Below are 22,884 nucleotides of genomic sequence, written 5' to 3'. Positions count from 1 at the left end.
CCTTTTTGGACTGTTTCCCCCCACCATGTCCTGCAAGTAACAGCTGGACAAGAATCATCACACACTGTGAATAACCGTGTGCTAATTTGTTCAGGTGTCCTGCCTAGGCAGCTGTTAGGCCAGACAGAACATAGAACTGAAGCTCATTTTGAAGTATTGGCAACTGAAGTTGCCGATCTGATTTTTTTCTACATTTCCACTAATTTTTGTTGTTGCAATTGAACTTTTAGTATCTCAAGTACTATCAAATTCAGGTAGTGGATTTAAAAGCTGTGATTAGTGGGGAGTAGTCAGGGTATGAGAGAGATAATTGCTGAGTGATCATTCCCCACCATAACTCAACAGCAAGTTGTATGGCATTAATTTCCTTGATCTTTATCATAAGAGTAACTTTTAAATAGCTTTGAAAAAAAAATGTGATGGTCTGATCAGTAAAAATAATCACATTTCTCACAGCAAACTTTTCTTTGCACAAGATTCAATACTGTTAGTGACTTATTTTAAGACTGTTGAAGGATAACTATTGAAAAAAATGACAATTGGATGATGTGAGTTCTGTCTCTGCCAATAATATATTTTTTTTTTAATTTCCAATTATTATTTCATCCTATGGTATTACACAGCGCGTTGCCATTTGCTTTTTTGTAGATAGCTGAAAATTGTGTATTATGGCTCACTTGAAGCATAATCAATGCAGTGTTGTGGATCCTTGTCAAGTCAGATGATAGTAACAAAACTATAGCTAGAAAGAGCGTACAGGTCACCAGCAAACAAGGAAAGACAACAGGCCTTTTATTGTGTTCTGAATGCTTGCTTGGAACGGCTGCTGATGTTCAAAGCATTGTGTGGTACTTCATACAGAAACAGACAAAACTGTGCCTTTTGATAGTTGCTTGTGGGATAGTAAAGCTTTATAAAATTTGGCTCTCTAAAGGATTTAAGACTTCTAAGAAATTGTACTTTCTCTGAGAACTCTTTAGGTAGAGAAACCGATGTGAAATTTAATTTGCATCTCTGATGTAGTAAAGTAAATGTTTTAACCTGTGTTTGTATAGTTACTGCTGTCAAACTTCGTTGCTGAAGTCAGTGTGACTAAGTTTAGGTTCTTTTGCTTGGTTGTTGTGTGTTGTCCATTAATAATACTGTTCTCTCTGCTAGCAGTAACAGAACCAATAAAGAGTGCCTGGCAGGTCTAATTAAATAAATTATAATAGTGACTTAAGGCATATTTCAGTTGTTACTGCTTTTGTGTTTAGTTATTTAGAAGAAATTAGTTGCTCCAGGAAACACTTTTGGAACACTGCTTTCTGAAGGCTCGCAAAAAATTGCAATGCAAGAATTGATGCCTTTAAGAAGTTTGCATCATTTTAAACCAACAATGTGTTTGGATAGCACAGTCCTCCTTTGTGCCTGTTTGCATGTTCACAGAACTGGTATCTGCTATAGCTGCATAGCTGGTGAATCATCATCTGAAGTCACATAGGACCTTGTTTTCCGATTTCTCCTAGAAATTGTCTGTAGTGGTCAGGAAGGATTGAGACTATTTGACATGGAGTTGTTTAGGTGTTTTTGGTTTAGTGGTGTGTTTTTTTTTTTTCTTCGCCCCTCACTCTGAATGCTTAGGCACCTCCGGGTGAAGATGAAGCAGAAAACAGAGGGGGAAAAGTGAAAACCTGGGTTGTGGTTTGACTGTTGCTGAGAGCTGATCACAGTACAGGTTTCAGTGGTACTAGTGACATGGAAATTGTGATGAGTTTCTTTGATCTGCCTTGTTTTGGGTGGTAGGAGAAGGGGGAGTAATTTAATGGCCTGATATGGGTGGGGAAGATGACGTCCTCTGTCATTCACTACCACATCTTAGGCTGGATGCAAACTGATCATCATGGTACAGCCCAGAGTGTTACTCTGCTGAGTGCAGGATCAAGTAAGGCTGTTCTAACACTTGTCTGTTGTCTTGTCTGAAATTAGGCACAACTTTTTCTTTTCTTCAGTGTTTCCTGATGGTCCTCTCAATATTGAATTTGGGGTTGGGGGGGAAGCACTGTGTAGGTTTGGACACCACCAACTTCTGCTGCCAGGTATTCTGTAACTAGCCACAAACAGGATTTCTCTTCCTCCTAGCAATTGTATGACTGCTAGTTGGTACAGTATATTCACAAAAGTAGGTGTGGAAAGACTACTGCTGGCCCACATCAGACTATCTGCTGCAGATGTTTAAAGCTATACCCATAAATGTTCTGACTTTACTTTTTGCTGACAAAATTTATAGTGCTTATGTGAAAGTTTGCTACTATTAAAATAGTGCTTCATGCTAGCTATTATTTTAGAACAGGCTTGTGACTTCTTTGATTATGTTTACATCCTCTCATTTTGTATGAAGAAGTATTAAACAAATACCTTCAGTTTCATTTCATCTGTTACCATACTGCAAAAAATGACCATTTAAATTTGCAAGCTCAAATCAGTCCATTGAATTTAACCCTTTTGTGGAGTACAATTGCTGAATGAATGCTGAATAGCTGAGTTTATTTGAAGTAGGAACTACTGTTTTTAGATGAGTATTTAAATCACTAATTTAAAGTTACCCTTTGATCCTTAGATTTGCATTGCATTGTTGTCTCTATCCAGTAGATGACAATAAGGACCGTGGAGCGTTGGACATGCAAACTGGCTATATAAAATCAAGACATTGAGTATGAAATACATACTTACACTGTCTGATCTCTCTAATCCTGAACAATCTTTGAAATGACCTATAAGATTTATCACACTTGACAACTAGTGCTCCCAAAGAGGCTAAGTTGCTACAATTTTGGTGAAGTTAGCTGGCCAGGTAAAGAAGAAGAAAACCTCTCTGGAGAAGATGATGTAGTGGAAGTAATACAGCTTCTACCTTGATTTGCCAACTTTCAGGGCAATTAGTTCATGTAGCTCTTGGTTGTTAGAGCATGCGCTTCCTCAAGGTCATTGGGACAATGCTGAAAACCTGACACCATTGCAGGGATAGAGGGTGATATTTGCAGGAGACATGTAAGAGGGATGGTCCGGACTATTTTGGAAAGGGTGTGGGAAGGTAGGGTATGCATCACAAAACCAGTGCTTTTTTTGACCCCACTTCCCTGGGAGAAACCTGTTCTAAAATGACAGGCTGTTTTTAGAGGGTGGGTAATATTTTGTGTATCATTGGGGAACGTACTCAGGTTACTTGCAGAGTAGTCCTAAATGCTTAAAGAAAGCGTTTTAAGTGTGACAACTCCTGTGTCTTGTTTAGTTTTGAGAACAGTCACCTTTCCTGTTGTTCTGGTCAGGAATTGAAGCTGAACATACTGAGAATTTTGCAATTGCTTCAACTTTTGCTCATTCGCAACCACAATTAGAAAATTACAGCAGAGCAAGAGTACTTTTCCCTGTTCTCACATACCCTCACTCAAATTAAATGTATCTGATACCATAGAAACTGCATCATAGCAATAAAGGCTGGTTAAAAAAAAATAAAGTTCTATACTCAAATAGTAATTATAAGTATAAAGGATCCGAGATGTAGCATTTAAAAGCTACCATCTAGGGTTTATGGTATATGGAATCTGTTGAAAGAGTTCAAACTTTGAAGTGCAAGTAAGGGAATGTGTAGAACTGGGTGAAGGAGAAGAGTCTTAAAGATCACAAGTAGGAATCGGGTGCTTTGTCCCTTCATGAGTACATAATACAAATATTTTGTAAAAGCAGTATTTGATGGTGAAATAGGATGCTAGGATTTCCTTGCCCTGCTGTGACAGATGGTCTTTCAACTTAAGTGTTTAGATCAGTACATGGTGCACCAGCAGTTGTTAAAGCAGCTCAGTCTGGAATGAGAAATGTGCAGCCATGCACTTTGTAATGCTTTGATGTATTAACAATTGTAAACTTATTTAAGTTTTGAATAAAGATATTTTTATCTTGATTAATCTGTGGTTGTGTTTGGGTTTTTTGTTTTTTTTCTTTTTTTTATAAGGTGTGCAAACAGATTTGGCTAGGCCTGTTTGATGATAGATCATCAGCAATTCCAGACTTCAGGGATCCACAGAAAGTAAAGGAATTTCTACAGGAAAAATATGAGAAGAAAAGATGGTAAGATAGCTTTACAATTACAAAGATTGCATCTATGACAAGAAGTGAAGATGGGCTGTTAACTTCATGTTCTTAAGTGTGCTTTCTTTCTTGTGTGCTCTTTGGATTAGATCGCACAGCTCTGTAAAGGGAAATTATTTCTGGATTTTATTCAGAGCTTCTGCAGGAAGCAGAGAAGACAAACTATTTAAAGAAGTGTCTCAATGTGTAGTTCATATTGGTGGAACAGAAATGGCTTAGGGGTTTGTCAACAACAGTGTAAAGTAAGGGGTTTGCAGGCTTTTGTTAGGAGACATGGCTTTTGTTAAATAAGTGCTATAAAATATTGATGACTTGGGATTCCAGTCCATTTAGAAAAAAAAACCTGGCATATTTAAATAATGGCTATTTTGCAGACTACTGATATTATTTGTTGCAGGGTCAGTGGTTAAAATAGCAAAGCTGAGATCTACCAGTTCTCACACTTGAGTCTTATAAATATTGAACAGAACTTTTCATGTCAAAATTGTAAAAACCATTGCTCTCTTTGAATGTAGGTATGTCCCTCCAGAGCAAGCAAAGGTGGTGGCATCAGTCCATGCATCCATATCGGGGTCTTCTGCTAGTAGTACAAGCAGCACACCTGAGGTGAAGCCACTCAAATCTCTCTTGGGAGAAGCTGCACCCACACTGCACTTAAACAAGGGCACACCTAGCCAAGTGAGTAATGACAGAACTGAAGAGCACAGAACTGCTCAGCGGTACTTTTTCTCTTTTAGTGGCACAAGAATTCTTGCAGTAGCAACTGTGACCAAATAATATCATCACGAAAGACAACTTTATGTATTTTGTTGAAGTATAGAGGTATTTGCAGATCAGGTTCTAAATTAAGCTTGTTTCTATTGACAAAATTGATAGGGTTTTTTAATGGTTATTTCGAGTAAGTAGAATTTTCCAGTGCAATTGACAAGTTTAATTATGATTGTCTTTTGCTTAAGTGTCTCTAAAGTTTGAACCTAATGTCATATTTTTTCATGGTTTTTTTTAATTTGAAAACAGTAAAATAGCTGGTACTATTTTAGTAGTGAATATATGTATGAAAAGCATGCATGTTCATTATGACTTGCTATGCATTCTGCAACTGTCCTATCAAGTGGCTTTCAGAAGTGTCTGTATGCTGCTATGTAAAGCCAAACAACACTATGTACTTAAGATTTTGGAGGGAAGACAGGAAGAAGTAAAATTAAGCTTTATTGTTTGTATTCATACAGTATTTGCAGTTTTAAATACATGATTTTGAAGGTGGTTATATGCTGCTACCTTATTCTTCTAGGCCCTGTTAATCCATAGAAATCTGTTGCAGAGTTCTTTTAAAAGCCACCATAGAGTGTAAATAGATTGTTGTCCTCATACTATAGGAGGAAGGTCTGTGCTGTATACAGCATCTTAAACTTCAGGAATAAATGGCTTGTTAAGGACATATGCTTAGTCTCTCCTACTAATATTTTGCGAAAGTCAGTTTGGTAAAATATCAGCTTTTTTTGTATTAGCTAATTGAAATGTTGTTTGTAGTCTCCTGTTGTAGTTCGATCTCAAGGACAGCAGCAACAAGAAAAGAAACAATTTGACCTCCTCAGTGACCTTGGCTCAGATATTTTTGCTGCTGCTCCTCCTCAGTCAACTGCTGCAGCAAATTTTGCTAATTTTGCACACTTCAACAGTCATACAGGTAAGTATTCTAAGCAGTGTATCCCTTTTAAATGTATAAAATGTAGTTTTAGTTCTTGATTAGTTCAGTCCAAACTTCTTCATGAGTTATATGTAATTTATGTGCCTTGAGAATATTGTATTGCTTCAAGATTTCCTTAGGCCTTTATAAAGGTTGAAGACATAAAGGCTGATAATTCTCCTTTTTGAAGTGGGAGTTGCTGTAGCTATTTTCTATTATATGTATGATTAGACTGTTTCTACCTACTACTAGAACTTCAAACTCTTTGGTGGAGCGAGTGAGAGTATGAGTAACAATGTAGGGAGAAGCTGATATTAGACCTTCAATTTTCTTTCTGTAAATTATTAGGAAGAGCATTCATGGAAAAAAGCAGATTTTTAAGTGGGTTCAAATGGATTGACAATAACTGTCAATTTGTTAAAAGAAAAACAAAGGCCGCCTCTGTTTAAAGAATGACCTCCTCTTTTGTGTGTATGTCTATTTGAAAACAATACTAGCCATGTGGGTAGTCTTCTGTAGATTCAGGAAGAATAAACAAGCTTTGAGCATGTGTATTGACTGAGGGTGAGGGTAGGCCTTGGAATTCTTAAAGAATGACTTCAGTAAAATTTATTGAGCCCTCAGGGTTTATTTTCAGCCAAAGATCTTGAGCCCTAGAAATCTATCCTAAAGAAAAATTTGATTCTGTGGTCACTGAAGTATGTTGTTGCTAACTTGCATTGTAATTGTGGGAAAGTACCTTTGCCTGCCTTGTCTGAATGGGCTTTTCATCTCATTTTTCTGAGGGAAACTGTGATGCTGCTAAGCCAACAAGAATAAGAGATATTTCTTGCAGATCAGTCCTGAAATTGTTAACACCTGAGAGGAAGGTTGATGGAGGGGACTTAACACACACCTGGAGGACCTGAGCAAAGTATCAAGGCTTTCTCAAAGCTAACATTCAAAAAAGAATGTTGTGAAATAACTGGCTGAAGTCAGTAATACAGAATAATAATTCCTGTTGCAGTGTATTTTGTAAAATCCTTAACATAAGATTTCATGTTAATTGTCTTTTTGGAGGTATATTTACCTGGGAGGACTTGTGCTGACTGGCCAGTGTTCTGCAGTGTTTCCTGAAGAGGCTGCAGATATTTAATTCTTTCTAATACCTTATTCTTTCCAAACTTGTTGCTGAATGATTCTATATTTATATACACTTAATTACTCTTTTTGGGTTTCAGGAGACGAAAATTCCGTTAAAGCAATATTTCAATACCGTGTTGCAAATTTAGGTAAAATTCCACTGCATCTCTGCTGGATAATTTTTAAAAGGATAAAAAGCAATATGAACACTTCAGGACAAATATAATTTTACAAAAGAGTCTGTTAATTTGTTTGAAGTGCTGAAAATCAAAATTGAGAGGAATACTTAGCTGTACTGATTTTTTTTTTTTTGTTTCAGTAATTAACCATTGTCGTAATTCCTATAACTCCTTTCCATAAGTTTTAGAACCCAGAACAGTTTCAGGACTGGTAAAAGAGTTTCTAAAAGACAGAAATCTAATTACGAGTATGTGATAGATGAATGTGTATTGCAGGCTGGTTTATCTGAAGGTATTTTCTGACTTCTTGAGGTAAAACACTTGTAAGGCTAATCACAGGGTAGTGGTAAATGAAATTAATAACGAAATGTTAGACTCTTCCCTTTGGAATACAAGAATGGTTGAGCAGTCCGCCAGCTTTGGCAAAAATGAGTTTTAAATGCTCATTCAAGGAGCTGTACAAACATGTAATTTTTGTTAGTAATCACACGCTACAGCAGAGGATGGAAGAACGTGCACTGAGTCCAGCACTACTTGCTTGAAGTTTATGGTCTGGTGTTCTTGTTTTAAGGCTTGGTTTTAGCTGTGCTTACAGAGGATGGGCTTTTCTCTTTCCCTTCATGTGCCCTATGGTTAACTACGGAAATCACTGAACACCAGCGAATTTGAAATCTTTCAGTACAAGTTACTGTTTCTGCAATTAAGGCACAACTGAGTGCAGCAGCTGATGGGAAAGTATTAACAAATTTGTGCTGTGGTCTGTAATGTGCAGATGTGCAGCATGAAAATTATACAGGAAATGCAACTTTTGGTATGTTCCGTTTTTCTGAGTTTTCTAGTGTACTAAGCTGGCTCAGGACATTGTGGCATCTTGAAGGGGAAACGTGCCTGACCTTACACTTACTGTCTGTATTTAATTGATGAAGTTCCTTAACTTCTGCAAAATGATGAGATTTTGAAGATGATGGTAGATAACTGTTCTCTGTAGTTTACGTACTGGTAATAGCAACAAAAAAAAAACCCAGAAATTTGGCATGTAGACGATTTATAAACTAGTGGGATATAAAACTTCCACAAAAGACTTTAAAAAAGCATAGTGACACAGCATAACTCTGTCAGGGGTAACAAGGGAGAAGAGGCTTTACTGAAAAGAAATAGAATAGTATGACATAGTTATTGTTTTCTGGAGATTTATTTTCAATTTTGTGATTGAGTATATATGAACTTTATTTTCGGGTTGGCAATGTTTCACGCTTTTATTCCACACTAGGTAGTGTAAACTTCACAGAAGAAACTATGTAGAGATTGTAGGGGCAGCTTGCTTTGCTGTGGCTGGTACTGTCATACTTGAGCTGTGTTAGCCAGGTAGCTTTTGTACTGCCGCATTGATCTGCAGTTGCAACAGCAGTTGTAAATCTGTACTAATACACAGCGCACCGCAGTTCCTTAACTTACTTAAGGTTGTTCTTGGGCTTCTGCATGGAGAACTGAATTTTGGAATTGCCAATCTAAGTATTGTTGAGGTACAGGAAAGAACAAGTCTTTACCTTTGTGCCACTTTTACATAGGCTTAAATTTTACCACATAAAATAAAGCAAGATTAACATCTGAATATTTTGCAGAAGAGCCTTTACAGTTTCACTGTTTTAACATGGGCCCACTTGCAAATCGTAGCTGTGTCAGCTGATGCAATAAAATTAAGTGGCTTGTAATATAATATGTTCCAGTTTTTAATCTAGACCCAAAAGATATTTTATTTAAGGTTCCTGACATAGTATTCTGTTTGTGTGAGTAGTTAAAATAAAAAATAGTTACAATTCTGAGTGACATTAATGCGCTTAATCCTGTTCAGTCAACTAAACATCAGTCTCTGAGTAGCCCCTGTACAATCAGTGCATTGGGATGTAAGCATCGCTTTCATTTTAAAGCAAGGTGCAATAGAATTCTTGATCTATTACTCTTAAAAAGCTACTGGTATAAAACCAAAACAAATGAACAGAAACAAAAGTGGAATTTGGAGTTGAAGTCTGTAGAATGCTGCTTGAACCAATACAGATGATAGAATAACAGAAACTATTTTTCCTCAGTCTTTGTTTTTTCTCCTTCAAATTTTAGGATGGAACTTTTCCGAGACCTTGCTTTCTAATTGATTTTTTTTTTTTTTTTTTTGCTTGTTGACTCTCATGCTGTGGTGGGTTGACCTTGGGTGGCTGCCAGTTGCCCACCAAGTTGCTCTCTCACTTCCCATCCTCAGCAAGATGAGGGAGAAAGATGATGAAAAATCTTGTAGGTCAAGATAAGGACAGCAAGATCACTCACCACTTAGCGTCATGGGTAGAACAGACTCAGTTTGGGGAAGATCAACTTAATTTATTGTCAGTTAATAATAGAGTAGGATAGTGAGAAATAAACACAAAACTAAAGCCACCTTCATCCCTTTTTTCCAGGCTCAGTTTTACTTCCTGACTCTTCTACCTCCTCCCCCCGAGCAGTGCAGGGGGATGGGGAATGTGGGTTGCAGTTGGTTCATAACACTTCATCTCTGCCATTCCTTCCTCCTCATGCAGTTCCCCTGCTCCATTGTGAGGTCCCTCCGCACAATGGGATACAGTCCTTCACAAACTTCAATGTGGTCCCTTCCTGTGGGCTGCAGTTCTTCAAGAACTGTTCCAGCATGGGCACTTTCCATGAGGTACAGTCCTTCAGGCATGGACTGTTCCAGTGTGGGTTCCCGCCCAAGGGCCATAGCTCTTGCCAGAAAACCTTCTGCTGTGTGGGCTCCTCTCCATTGGCCACAGCTCCTGCCAGGAGCCTGCTCCAGCATGGGCTTACCACACTATCTGCTCTCATGTGGGGTCCTCCATAGGCTGCAGTGTGGTTATCTGTTCTACCGTGGTCCTCCATGGGCTGCAGGGGGACAATCATCTTCACCATGGTCTTGTCCGTGGGCTGCAGGGGAATCTTTCCTCCACTGCCTGGAGCACCTCCTCTCCCTCCCTCTTAACTGACCTTCACAGGGTTGTTTCTCATATTTTTCTCCCTCCTGTCTCTCACAGCTGCTGCACAGTGTTTTTTACCCTTTCTTAAATATGTTACCACAGAGGTGCCACCAGCATTGCTGATGTTTGCAACTTTGGGCAGCAGCAGGTCTGTTTTGGAGCCAGCTGAAACTGGCTCTCAGAAATGGGGGCAGCTTCTGATCTCCTCTCACAGGGGCCACCCCTGCAGCCCCTGGCTACCAACAATATGCATGCTCACTTCCACTAAAAAGTGGTATCAAGTAGAGTCAAGCCTCGCCCTCTGTCCCCGTGTCCCCATGTGAAGGGTAATACTTGCACTTTCATTTGTATTAGCAGCATTGGGGAATGCAGTAGTTTATAACAAAATGTGCTTTTAGTTTATAAATCTGTAGTATAGATGCTTTTAAAATAGTAATTAAGTGAAATAATGCAACTTTTTATTAGCATTATCTGGCTATTAAGTAACAGTACTGAAACAGCATAATTTACTGCTTTTGTATATGTTTAATCTGTAAAATCCCTCCAGAATGAACGAATCCTGACCCAAAAATGTAATGTATTGCATCTGTTATTCCAGAAGGTGTTTTGTGGGCTTTCTTTAGATAGGAACTTCAGTCACCTATATATATATGGGTTTGTTTTGCATTTGATTAAAACCACTTTTTTTCCCTTACTCCTTGCTTATAACAGTGTTTAAGACTTTGTGGAGCTTATCAGTTAGGCATGCAATTCCTGTTGAATCTATGGATGCTTGAATGTCCAGCTCTTTGAAATTAGATGGGTGTTAACTTTTATTTTCTCCTATAGTCTGACATGAAAGGAAGGTGAAAACTGAAATTCTGTTTGAAATTTCCTTGGATTTTATTTTGTGGATGCACTCTGAATGCTGTCTTCTTGACATTGGTATTGATTTTCCATATTTCTGTACTCTTTTTTTTAGTTTAAAAAAACCCAAATTTTCCAGTGAAATGAATTTATAAACCTAGCCAAAACTATTCAAGTTGTGCCAGACTAAATTCGCCCAAGGAAGAAGCACTTTGTATATGAGGAATTCAAATTGTCAGTATGCTACAAGAATACTTTTTAATTTTTATTCCCACGGAAATGTTCGGTTAGTCCACAAATTCTGATTTTGGAAACTAGCATTTAGAATGATGCCTGGGTTTGGGCTCTACAGGTATACATCTGGTATTCTGGTATTCTGTACTTGTTGGCTGTTTTTCCTTCACCAGCCACCACCACAAACACTCCAGGGTTAAGATAAACTGGATTTCATCAGGTCATGCAGTTGTGAGGAGGAGAGAAGTAGCGTTAACTGGTATGGCTCTGTGAAGGTGATTCATCAAAGCTTGTTCAAAGACAGCTTTCAGTTTAGTTGTAGAATACTATGTATAACTTTTTCACTTAAAAAGAAATTACAAGGTAGGATATAACCCTTGAAGGCTGTCACGACCATGCATTCAGTTAATACATCTGTTTTTGTATTTATTTCCCATATCCATTAACATGTTTTGTTCCTTTGCAATTTACAGCGCAGAACTCTGCAAATGCAGGTTTTGCAAACTTTGATGCATTTGGACAGTCTAGTGGCTCGAGTAATTTTGGAGGTTTCCCCACAGCAAGTCAGTCTTCTTTTCAGCCCCAAAATACAGGTAGAACTCCTAGCACTTTTGATTAATACTTAATTGAAATAATACTTACCTTTATGTTGGAAGGTACTTGAGTTTATTCTTGCATCTGCCTGCTTTAATGCAATCAAGCCATCTGAAGCTCTGGGGAAACTCAAAATGAATTCCTTCTGTTTGGTGTTGATTTTCTTTCTTTTTTTTTTCTTCCTAATGCTACTCAGAAGTCTGATTTATGGCACTACGTGTGTGTTAGCTCTACACCTGAAATAACTACAGAAAGAGTAAACCATACTGCTTTTGATAACTATTGAATTGACTTTTTATTTTGTTTCAGTAGACCCAAAAGCACATCACAGTTCAAAAAAAAGAAGTGTGTGTCTATGTGTATGTGTAACATGCACACACTTTGGTATGTTTGACTTCATGTGTAGAGCCTATTGCTAAAATTTATTTTGCTTTCCTTTAATTTGATCATGCTTTAGAACTTCTGCTTGAGCTTACACTTGCTGTTTGTCTAGATCTTTGGCTGACTGACTTTCTTTTCCTTTTTTTTTTTCTTTTGAGTGTCGTGTCGTTTTAAACTTTTTTTCAAATTTTCTTTCTCCCTTCTTATGTTAACTTTAACCCCCACACAATTTCTGGCTGTCCAGCGTTCAGAACGCTTTCATCTAGCTGCAGTTTTGGTGAATTTACTTCAGCTTTTCCTCTCCAGGCTGTACACAGTAAGTTCCACACAGTGGAAAACTCAGCTTGCTTCATGTTATGCCATTGTAGTATAGCATCTTCATTCCTACTGTTGCATATGTTTTAACTTCTTGATTATGCTATTAGAAAGTTGTGTGTTCTGTAGTATGAGTGGAATCCTCAACCAACTGTTAGAGAATGTGATACACTTAATGGAACAACTCATTTAAATTAAGTATGTGACCTGCCTAGATTAAATAGTCTGGACACTGAAGAGATGGAAGCGCATGGCTTCGTATTTGAACTGAAATTGTTGTGTGGATCGAAGTCAGCTTTTTAAAATTGATTTATGTATCTCTGACATCAGTGGAGACTTGGTATAAGAGCTGTATTGTGTCTTCCCCTTCACCTCTTTCCTGACTGGGATGTAGTCTAAAAATCTGAGCACAGGGAACAAAACTTATCTCTCTAAACCTTGACATGGAATCATACTACTTTTGGAATTCTATGCACTGTTTTTTGCTTAGAACAATGACGGACATCTGAGATGGTTAAACATCGTACAATTAAGTAAATGCAAATAGTAACTATTCATTAGACACGTATGACAGAAAAATGAGGCTTCTGTATTTTGAATATTAAAATTCAGGCAAATACTTACTTTTCTAGCAAAATATTGTTGCAATTACTTTAACAGCTAATAAATGGAATAAAGTTTTTCAAAATCAAATTATGACTGTGATTTAAGCTGTTGAAGCCTGTTTTTTTTTTCCCTGATCTGCAGACTGAAAAATATAAACATTTATTTTTTCTGATGACCCAATGTAACTTTGAAGGAAATGGGAAAGGGTCTTAAACTTGTGGGCTGGGAGAACATGTTGCCTCATGTAACCACAAAAAGGTGGGATTATTCTGCCATCAGTTACAGTTGGAGAGACTTCCTATAGCTTTTGAGTGTTGACTGTGTTTAACTCAATTTGTTGCAGGTGGAAGTGCTGGATCAGTGAATGCTAACTTTGCTCACTTTGATAACTTCCCCAAATCCTCCAGTGCTGATTTTGGAGCCTTCAATGCTTCTCAGAGCAATGCAACAGCAACTGCAGCCAGTAAAGCTGCAGTGAATAAACCGAATCTCCAGTCAGCTGATAAATATGCAGCTCTTGCTAATTTAGACAATATCTTCAGCGCAGGGCAAGGTATTAAACTTTATTCTTTGATCTGCTTATTCTACACATGTAACTTAACCACAAGGATGGCTGTGCATGTCAAAATAGTAACTGTATTTCAAAATGTCCTATTCAGTAGAATTTCATGTCAGTGTACCCTTAATGTGCAAGATGTAGGTTTTAAGACTAACATCACTCCAAAAGGATGTCATCAGAAGACTGCTTTTTGGGAACCTACTTGCTATCAAGATTAATAACTTTAAGTGGAAATATATGTTATTACTGCAATTATGAAAATATATAGGCATATATCTTATATTTGTGCTAAAACTTATAGTGAAGGCTCTTGAATGGAGAACTACAGTTGCTGCAGAAAACTGCCACAGTAGCTTTCCTACCTCTCTGCCACAAAAAGATTTGGCTTTAATTTTTATAAACTACTAGCAGTGATACTTGGATTTAGTTGATTTTAAGTTAAGTAGAAAAAACTAGTTATTCTGTAACTCCTTTTTCTGTATAAAAATTTCTGTTGGTTTTAATGTAAAGCTTTGTTCTGAAATGGATAATTTGAGGGTATGTGTGGTGTTAAATTTTCTAGTTAAAAATAATGAAGTATTGATGATGGAAACCAGGAGCTGCAAAATTTCTATAGAAGCATGACACTTTGCTAATAGCTAATGGCTTGCTAAATGTTTTTTTTTTTCCTGTATGCCCTAGTGCATATTTAATTTTTAAGTCTGAAACTTAAACTGTTCATGAACATTAACTTAGCTCCCGACAGCAGAGCAGAAAGTGAAACCATCTTAATCACTTTTAATCTGGTTTCTTTCTTTGTAGGTGGTAGTGAACAAGGAAGTGGCTTCAGTACAGTAGTGTCAGCATCAGCAGGTCCTGCATTGTCAGCCCCAAATCAGTCAAGTGCGTCTTCAGACAAGTATGCGGCTCTAGCAGAATTAGACAGCGTCTTCAGCTCCACAGCAACCTCTAGTAACGCATATACTTCCACCAGTAATGTTAGCAGGTACTTTGTTAGAAGTAGCTGACTAGAGCAATATGCAGAAAAGTAGCTCAAAGTTGTTTCTCAGTTTTGGTTTTCGTTCTTATCTAAATGGGGAAATGTTGAGTGAGTTTAGAGGTACTACTGGAGGTGCATCCTTGGTTTTAAATAATAGCAGTACTGTCTGATAGGATATTATAAGATAAAATTAAGAATACTTTCTGTCAGCAGAATGTTCTGTGCACTTTTCTAGTCATTACGTGCTAGACCTGTTAGGTGGTAACACTCTCCTGTACAGAATATTTGCATGCATACTGAAAGTCATAGCATCATCCCTGGCAAAAAAAACCATATTCAGATATTTATAATGTAAATGGTGCCCACCACTTCTTTTGTAGATCATTAATAAATACCAAATGCCTGTTACAGCTCTGCTTGGTATTGCAAGTTCCCCTAAAGCTTCTGCTTTGCTACCCTTATGCTAATGGCCTCTGTTCAATATTCTTTCTCCTGCTGTTGGTGGAGAGGACTTATCATTGCTTAGCACTAGTTATAGTCTCTGACCGTGGCATCAGGGGCTCAATTCTTGGCATCAGTGAATTATATTGCAGTTTTAAAACTGCATGTTAGCATTCCTTTTCTAGTCTTTTACATGACAACAACCATTGTAAGTTGTATTTAATTGTTAAATAAGCAATTCTGACTTCACTGAATGTATGAATTATTTTCAGCAATGCTTTTGGAACAGTACCCGTGGCTGCTACTGCACAGACACAGCCTGCATCTTCGAGTGTGCCTGCTCCATTTGGAGGTATATAACTGTTACTAACACCATTTGTGGACTGTAAGCAAACACCTTACTAACTTTTAGTTGATAGTGCTATATGTTGACACTAGTGATATTGAAGTTACTAAAGGACCAAAGCCAAAAAAGTACTGTTATTGTGATACATTTCAAATTGAGCATTGTATTATCAATTCCTAAGTTTTCATGTTATTTTAAATTTTATGTATCTGTATAAAAGCTATATAAACTTATTGTGAGTCAGATTGGCTATTTTTAAAAGACTTTATTAAATGAAATGTTTTTAATCTTTTCAGCAACACCTTCCACAAATCCGTTTGTAGCTGCCCCTGTTGCCCCAGTGGCACCTTCAACAAATCCATTCCAGACCAATAGCCGAGGAGCAACAGGTTAGGAAAAAAACCCCGAGTGTTTGAGAAACTTTCTTTAAAGACTTGCATGGATTTTCTTTTTCATAGTGTGTAATTTGTTCCTTAAAGGTTTTCTGTATTATCTGTCTGTAGTTTGTTTGACATGTTGTGTGTGTGTTCAATGTAGAGTACAATATTTATGATTACGCTGCAGAAATCAACTTTAACATTTGGGGGGGGGGGAAGTGTTGGTTTTTTTTATTGGGATGGGGACATCAGTTTTCTGTTTCTGGCCCAATCCTAGAATTTCAAATGGTGGCCATGAAAAATGTCAAAATGATCTGGTTAAGGTCTTCTAATACTACCTGAGCTATTTGTAATCTGTGTATTACCAGTTGGGTTCCTTCCAAGACTGTAATGGTAGCTTTCTAGCATGCTTCATTGCATGTTAGCCTGAAATAAGGAATCTTAAAAGCCCTGCTGTTAAGCTGCTGACATGCTTGGTTGTTTGGGCTTTTTTAATTTCTTTCTTTATTTCAAAGTCCTGAAAGGCCTTAAAGCCAAGGAGCTGGGGCTAGAACCAGGGAAGACAAGGCTTTTGGGCTGTTGGCTCCTCACCAGTCCACTTATTCAGTACATTGGTGGTGTCCTTTATATTTCCTCTTTCGTAACAGTAAAGCATACACTTAAATATAATCTTTACAGTCATTTACATTAATTTTCTGGGGGAGGATTCTATAGAATCATAATTCCATAGATAGGAACTTAATCACTCTTTAAAAAAGCAGACTTGTACTTTTCTTTAAAACACTGAACTTGGATGTAGATGACTGTTAGATTATGCTAATTTTCCTCTCCAAAGGCACTGCTAAACTTTGGTAGTTTTATCTATCAACTGGACTTCCAGAGACTTAAGTCTGCTGATGTGTACATTTTAACATTGATTTGTGCTTTGCTTCAAGCTTTAGGTAGACTTAATTTAACTGATCAGGCTGAGTTAAAACTGAATTGATCAAATTCATGTCTGGTACTAAGATAAATTCTGTTTCCATTCCTTTTTGAGATATTATGCAGTTAAGCTTATTCAGCTATTTAATGCCTAAAATACATGTTTCCTTATTCTAATCTCATTCCTAATTGTGCTATTTTGGATCATAGTTAAGAATTTGTAGCCTCTTTAGATAAATTTGTTTGAATATGGCAACTCTATCCTTCCATCTTCTAAACTGCTATCCTTCGCTTGCAGAGGTTCTAACCCTTTAGCAGCTATACTGATTTATGTGCTAGGTAATGGAGATAATGACTAAAAGTAAAGACAATATTCTACCCCTTTCCGTGTAAGGTGTAAACTTGTAGCTTGTCCTTTTATACTAAGCTTCCTTTCTGCATGAACTTTGCTATTTTTTACATGGGAGGTCTGTTTTGTAGTGTTTATTTCTAACTGTTTTCTTATCTTAATCTATTGCTGATCACGCTATGGACAAATTGTTTGGTAGATATACCTGTGTATATTTATATATATATATAACTAAGAAATGACTTTTCAAGAGTGTATAAATGATTTGACATTGTCTGGTCTCTTTGTGGCTTCCATAAGGCCTCTCGGGAGCAATGCACTCTCACATATTTCCTCAGGCTCATTTTGGTAGGTGGCCACATTTGGTATCAAGTTTCTTGTGGCTAACTGTTCTTGCTTGTAAAAGCTTATTGATAGCTATCTGGTTCTCTGCACGTAGAATTTCGGAAGACTTCCTGTGCTTTAAAATGGAGTGGGTGTGGGCAAAGGAAGAGCTTACAGAGACAACCTATTAAGCAACTAAAACAAAACCATTATTGATATCCTCCATGGTCACAATATAATGCTAAGAAGTTGAATGAATCTTCAAGTTTCTGCCAACAGTCGCTTGATGCCTTTTGGGATATCCCAAGTCACTGCTCACTTTGTCATGCTTTTGTTTGCTGTTTTAGCAAGTTTTCCTGTTGAATAGCTTCTCTGCTATTTGTAACTTGAAAAGAATGTTAGTACATTAGTTCTGTGTGTACTTTGTCAGCATTTTATGTATGTATAAAGTCTTGCCCTTGAATACTTTAGGGGTAAATTTTTTCAACTCGTAAGCTATATTCATTAAATATATATTTTTTTTTAAACAGCTGAGCTTGCATAAAATATATCTTGTAATATTTCAAAAGAAAAGTGCTGTCTAATGTTTAACTAGAATAAAATGTTTGGTGTCTGTATTTGTACCAAAAAAACTTCTATACGCCTGTCCTTCCAAGAATAACTCCCAAAAGACTAAATAATGGTTTTGTTACTACATTTCAGCACTTGATGTGCTGTATATTTGAAGGCATGTGGAGTAGCATATGAGCTCTGGGTTCTTTATTTAAAATGTTCAGCAGAGAATCAGATGAAAAGTTTTGGGTTCTTTGTTTTTGTTTTAAGTCCTACCTCAACAGTAAGAGCATTTGCAATAGGAACTTTGTGTGCAAATAATGTGCATGGTATAAATTTCCTTTAAAGTGACGTTAAGGATGGAATGAAGTGAGAGGCGATGCATGTATCCCTTATGATTTTTTTTTTTTACTTTTAACTTCCTGTAACGCAGCTTGAAGTAGGAAGATTCTTTTATGCTTTTCTCAGAAGGAGAAAAACAGAGGGGCTTAAGCTGCCTGAAAGTGCTTGCCTCTGATACGTACAGACTTTTACCAGAAAAATGCTGGGGGAAGTATACGATAATATAGAGAATGTAAAAGATAATTTCCTTTTCAAAAGCTATATCTGAATGTGCTGGATCTAATAAATTTTAAATTATTCCATTTGTTTTTGAAGTGCAAAGATTATGCATCTAGTTGGTGGTGATCCAAGCTAACAAATTGGTTCAGTGGCTGTAGAAGTTGAACCTAACTTTTGTATGCTCACTGAGGCATTAGGAGACTTTTCTTAACGTGGCTTTATAGTAATTTGTCTCATGAAAAAAGTGATTTCTTACAAATAATTGAATGTTATTTTTTGCCTGCCAGCAGCAACATTTGGTACTGCATCTGTGAGCATGCCTGCAGGATTTGGAACTCCTGCCTCCTACAGTCTTCCTACTAGTTTTAGTGGCAACTTCCAGCAGCCCACGTTCCCAGCCCAGGCAGCTTTCCCTCAACAGACTGCTTTTGCTCAGCAGCCAAATGGTAGGTCTATACATTTTAGGTAATCTTGGTTAAATGAGAAACATGGAGAAAATGATCTGTCTGTTAGTTAGCAATAATGGGTGTGCATTTATTTCTATATGAACTTGATAATAACATTGATGAGGTATTCCCACACCCTGTCTGGGTGCTGTAGTTGAGCTTTTCTGCCTTGGCTGTGTGCTGTGACATAATTGAAATGCTACCATAATCTGATACTAAAAGTTCTAAATATTCCCGGTCTTAAAGGGTTTTTATGCACAGAGGATTGTTTTCTCTTTATTTTTGGAGTGTCTGCAACTGATTAGAACACTTTCTCTAACTTCATAGAACACAGGCAAGAAAAAATTGGAAAGTACTGTCTCCCTAAATTTAAGTGATAAAATAATATTGAAAAAAAGTACATATGTAAAAACTGAAAATTGATTAGTTCCAAACAGTTGAAAATGAAACTAACAAAAAGCCCAGCCATAATTACTTATTTATTTTTACACTTACATTGTATCACAAAATTGTAGGGGTTGGAAGGGACCTTCAGAGATGGTCTAGTTAAACGTTATCAGGAATGTAATGTTTGGAAGTGAGATCAATCCTCCTGATTGTGCAGTCCCAGCTTCCACTTATTTTTGTGTGGGAGCTGCAGCAAAGAACTCTTCAAAGATTGGTTACTATTATTAATATTTTTCACTTATCTTTCCAAGGAGCAGGTTTTGCTGCATTTGGACAGGCAAAGCCTGTAGTAACTCCTTTTGGACAAGTTGCAGCTGTTGGAGTATCTAGTAACCCTTTTATGGTAAGTGAGTTGTTGTATGACATTAATAACTTCTCTGTCTGAAGAGTCATAATCTATAAATTAGAGACACACGAAGAGATTTTTTTTTTTGCTTCAAATAAGGGAAGTCAACATGTGACTCTCCCAAATGCAATTAATTATTACGATGGCATGACATGTGTAAGGCTGTTCAAATCAAAACAGAGTTACTTGTATACTATGCTCTTACAGTAGTGTAATTTCAGAGAACCACCAAAAAAAACCTGCAACATAAACCAGAAATATTTCCTAATTGGTTGTTTTCTTTTTTTGTATATCCTGCACTTACGACTTAAAATATGGAAAAAAAGTCTTAAATATTTTTCCTATTTTTCTTCTTTCATTGTCCCACAGGCTGGTGCACCAACAGGACAATTTCCAACAGGAAGCTCATCAACCAATCCTTTCTTATAGCCTTATAGACACTTTACCCAAAAGAACTCTTATGTGGTCACATAACATCTCTGCGCCTCTTGCACTGTTGTCTTGTTTCACTGATATTAGCTTTAAACACAAAAGAAGTCTTTAAGAAGTAAAAATAAAAGCCTGCATTGTGTACCTTTAAAAAAAAATAAAAATAAATAAATACACAAAAAAACAAGAAAACCAACTCCCCCACCAGGTAATAACGTGCAAAACAGAGGGCTGTGGTAACATCCTTGAACCTGTGAACTGGCAGGTAAAAAGTAGCGGTATCATGTATATTAAAATTGGCTAATAAGTTATTGCAGATACCACATTCATTATGCTGCAGTACTGTACATATTTTTCTTAGAAAATAGCTATTTGTGCATATCAGTATTTGTAACTTTAACACATTGTTATGTGAAAAATGTTACTGGGAAATAGATCAGCCACTTTAAGGTGCTGTTGTATCTCTTGGAATGAATGAGCTACACCATTTTAAGCATTGGTATTGGAAGTCATGAAGTTAAATTTGAAGGTTTGTTCATTTCTCAAAATGTTTTCCTTTCCTAAGAGCTCTTCTATTTATACATGCCTAAATCTCTAATGTTAGAGGGATACCTGTCTGCATAATAAAGCTGATCATGTTTTGCTACAGTTTGCAGGTGAAAAAAATAAATATTAGAAAAAACAATTGTGTAGCATTATTTCTGTGCAGTGACACTTTATTGGGTTAAAATGTACATATTTTGAGTCTTATACACAGTTGAATTATCAAAACCGATATGCTTAACGGTGAGTTAAGCTTAAAATTTTTGAATGTCTCACTTGAATATCTTTCTTTGTGTCCTTGTGATAAAGCTTGCTGTTCTAGCCCAAGGGAAGTGACTTATCGAACAGGAAAATGTGAAGTGAGCTTGGATTATTTGACGGAGTAGCTGTGTAATGAAGGACACTGGAAGCACTGAGGAGGGTAGTTTGAGAAATGGTTACCTGCAAAAGACACTTAATTATGGGTAGCTAATGACAGTCTTTGAAGGAGAGTTAGTTGTGGTCAGAACAGTGTAAAAGCAGACCAAGGTACCACAGGTGTAATGACACTCTTTTTATTAAAAATTTGTATGTAGTAGTAAGACCTCCTGTGGAATACTAAATTCACTGATAACTTTTTATTTACTGGAATGTTTCCTGCTGTACTGGAATTGGGGGAAGGAGGAGGAGGAGTGGGGTGGGCAATGTCTATTACTAATCTAGTAATAGTAAGAAGCTTCAATTAGAGTAGTTGGTGATGGTGTTTTAAACACAGAGATAACTTGGCTTAAGTCCAAGTGTAATACTGGGACAATGCAAATAATGTAAATATATCATGAATACATAAACTGCAAGCTTAAAAAAAGGTTTAAAAAGGTTTCTGACCAGCTGGAGAAAAAAATTCTAACAGCTTTCAAGATAACAGGAATAAGTAAGATCAGACTCCTTTTTTTTTTTTTTTTTTTTTTTTTTGAGAAAAGGATATGCAAGCCCACAAATGCAAAAATACTTGAAGGTAAGACATTTCACTTGTAATTGACTGCCTGAATGTTAGATCTGCTTATTTCTAGGGGAGCTGAAAGACTTGACCGCTGCTTGTAAAAACACTCTTATGCCAGTACTTTTGACTACTGTTGCCTGTCTATGGGGGGTAGTAATTTCTGTATCTTACCTTTTTTTTTTTTTTTTTTTCAAGATTTGGAGATCCCAAAGCAGAGGATGGGCATCTTATACAACAAGCTGCTTATAGCAGCATTCCTCACTTAAATGTCTGGTTTTGTTCAGTTGGCGTATTTAAAGTTAAAGACTTGACGTCTGTCTCTTCCTTCTGCTGAGCACTGCTGGTGTAAGATTCTCTGGGAAACTCACTCAACAAATCCCCAGCAACTGAAGGTTTCTGGGATGTTAGTGATGCCCTTGCTCTTACTGCTGTTTTTTAGCATAGTGTAAATAACTGTAGTTTTCTGTTGTTGACCTTACCTGTTTTGGGATAGCAACACATAAATGCAGTAGGTTCAGAAGGACTTAAACACTTGAATACGCTTATTGCAGGGAACTGGACCAAATCAACCACGTCTCATCAATGAGATGAACAGCCTTGTAGGAGAGGAACAATCCTGTCTCTCTTCACCTGAACTGATGTAAATTAAGCTTTGTGCAAGGGCTAATGAGATCAGCATCTATTGAAATTGTTCTTATCCAAATGAAACCGGTTACTGCAAAGAGATACTGAAATTCATTTAAGTATGCAAGGTATGTAGTTTTTGATTATGCTGCGTAAATAGTGGAATACCTTATTTTTCATAACCAGCTTGAATGCAGGTAAAAAGATGGCAACTCTTACTATACGCAACCACATCTGTTTAGTGTGCGTTTGTCAAACTCCAGACGAGTAGCTGAAGGTCTTGTATTGTTTTGTGTCTCCTTTATAGTGAACAGAAACTGATACCATACCTGTTATGTTGATTGGACTTTTTAAATAGCTATATTTACAAAATTAATTCTTCACCCATGATTATAAATGTTTTGTCTTAGAAACCTCTGCAGTTGTTCACACGATTGCTTGTGCAATTAGCATAGCTGTCAAAAAGCTGTACTTCCACTAGTTTTTCAGTGGCCTCTTCTGCTTTAGCCTTAAAGCACTTCACTTGGTAACTTTAGCTGGTTTATACAGAAATTAATTTAGAGACCTTCT

At 37.0% G+C, this 22,884-nt stretch overlaps 1 protein-coding gene across 6 annotated transcripts in view; it reads left to right on the top strand.

Annotated features, from left to right (window-relative positions):
- The window catches only part of AGFG1 (ArfGAP with FG repeats 1), a 37,280-nt gene extending 16,415 nt beyond the window's left edge, over window positions 1-20,865 (top strand). Inside the window, exons 3-15 of one of the 6 annotated variants that reach the window (XM_074153066.1) lie at window positions 3,992-4,107; window positions 4,644-4,806; window positions 5,659-5,815; window positions 11,669-11,788; window positions 12,415-12,486; window positions 13,435-13,644; window positions 14,452-14,635; window positions 15,343-15,422; window positions 15,713-15,805; window positions 17,364-17,411; window positions 18,788-18,946; window positions 19,645-19,736; window positions 20,109-20,865. In XM_074153066.1, the coding sequence (XP_074009167.1) occupies window positions 3,992-4,107; window positions 4,644-4,806; window positions 5,659-5,815; window positions 11,669-11,788; window positions 12,415-12,486; window positions 13,435-13,644; window positions 14,452-14,635; window positions 15,343-15,422; window positions 15,713-15,805; window positions 17,364-17,411; window positions 18,788-18,946; window positions 19,645-19,736; window positions 20,109-20,168 (1,554 nt within the window). In that variant the 3' untranslated portion in view covers window positions 20,169-20,865. The remainder of the gene's footprint in view (window positions 1-3,991; window positions 4,108-4,643; window positions 4,807-5,658; window positions 5,816-11,668; window positions 11,789-12,414; window positions 12,487-13,434; window positions 13,645-14,451; window positions 14,636-15,342; window positions 15,423-15,712; window positions 15,806-17,363; window positions 17,412-18,787; window positions 18,947-19,644; window positions 19,737-20,108) is intronic. The other 5 variants (XM_074153067.1, XM_074153068.1, XM_074153070.1 and 2 more) reach the window with 5 other exon arrangements.
- The last annotated feature ends 2,019 nt before the right edge of the window (window positions 20,866-22,884 follow it).

The sequence above is a fragment of the Numenius arquata genome, chromosome 9, assembly GCF_964106895.1.
Source record: "Numenius arquata chromosome 9, bNumArq3.hap1.1, whole genome shotgun sequence".
In the NCBI taxonomy this organism is placed as follows: Eukaryota; Metazoa; Chordata; class Aves; order Charadriiformes; family Scolopacidae; genus Numenius; species Numenius arquata.
This window is presented reverse-complemented; position numbering and strand designations above follow the sequence as displayed.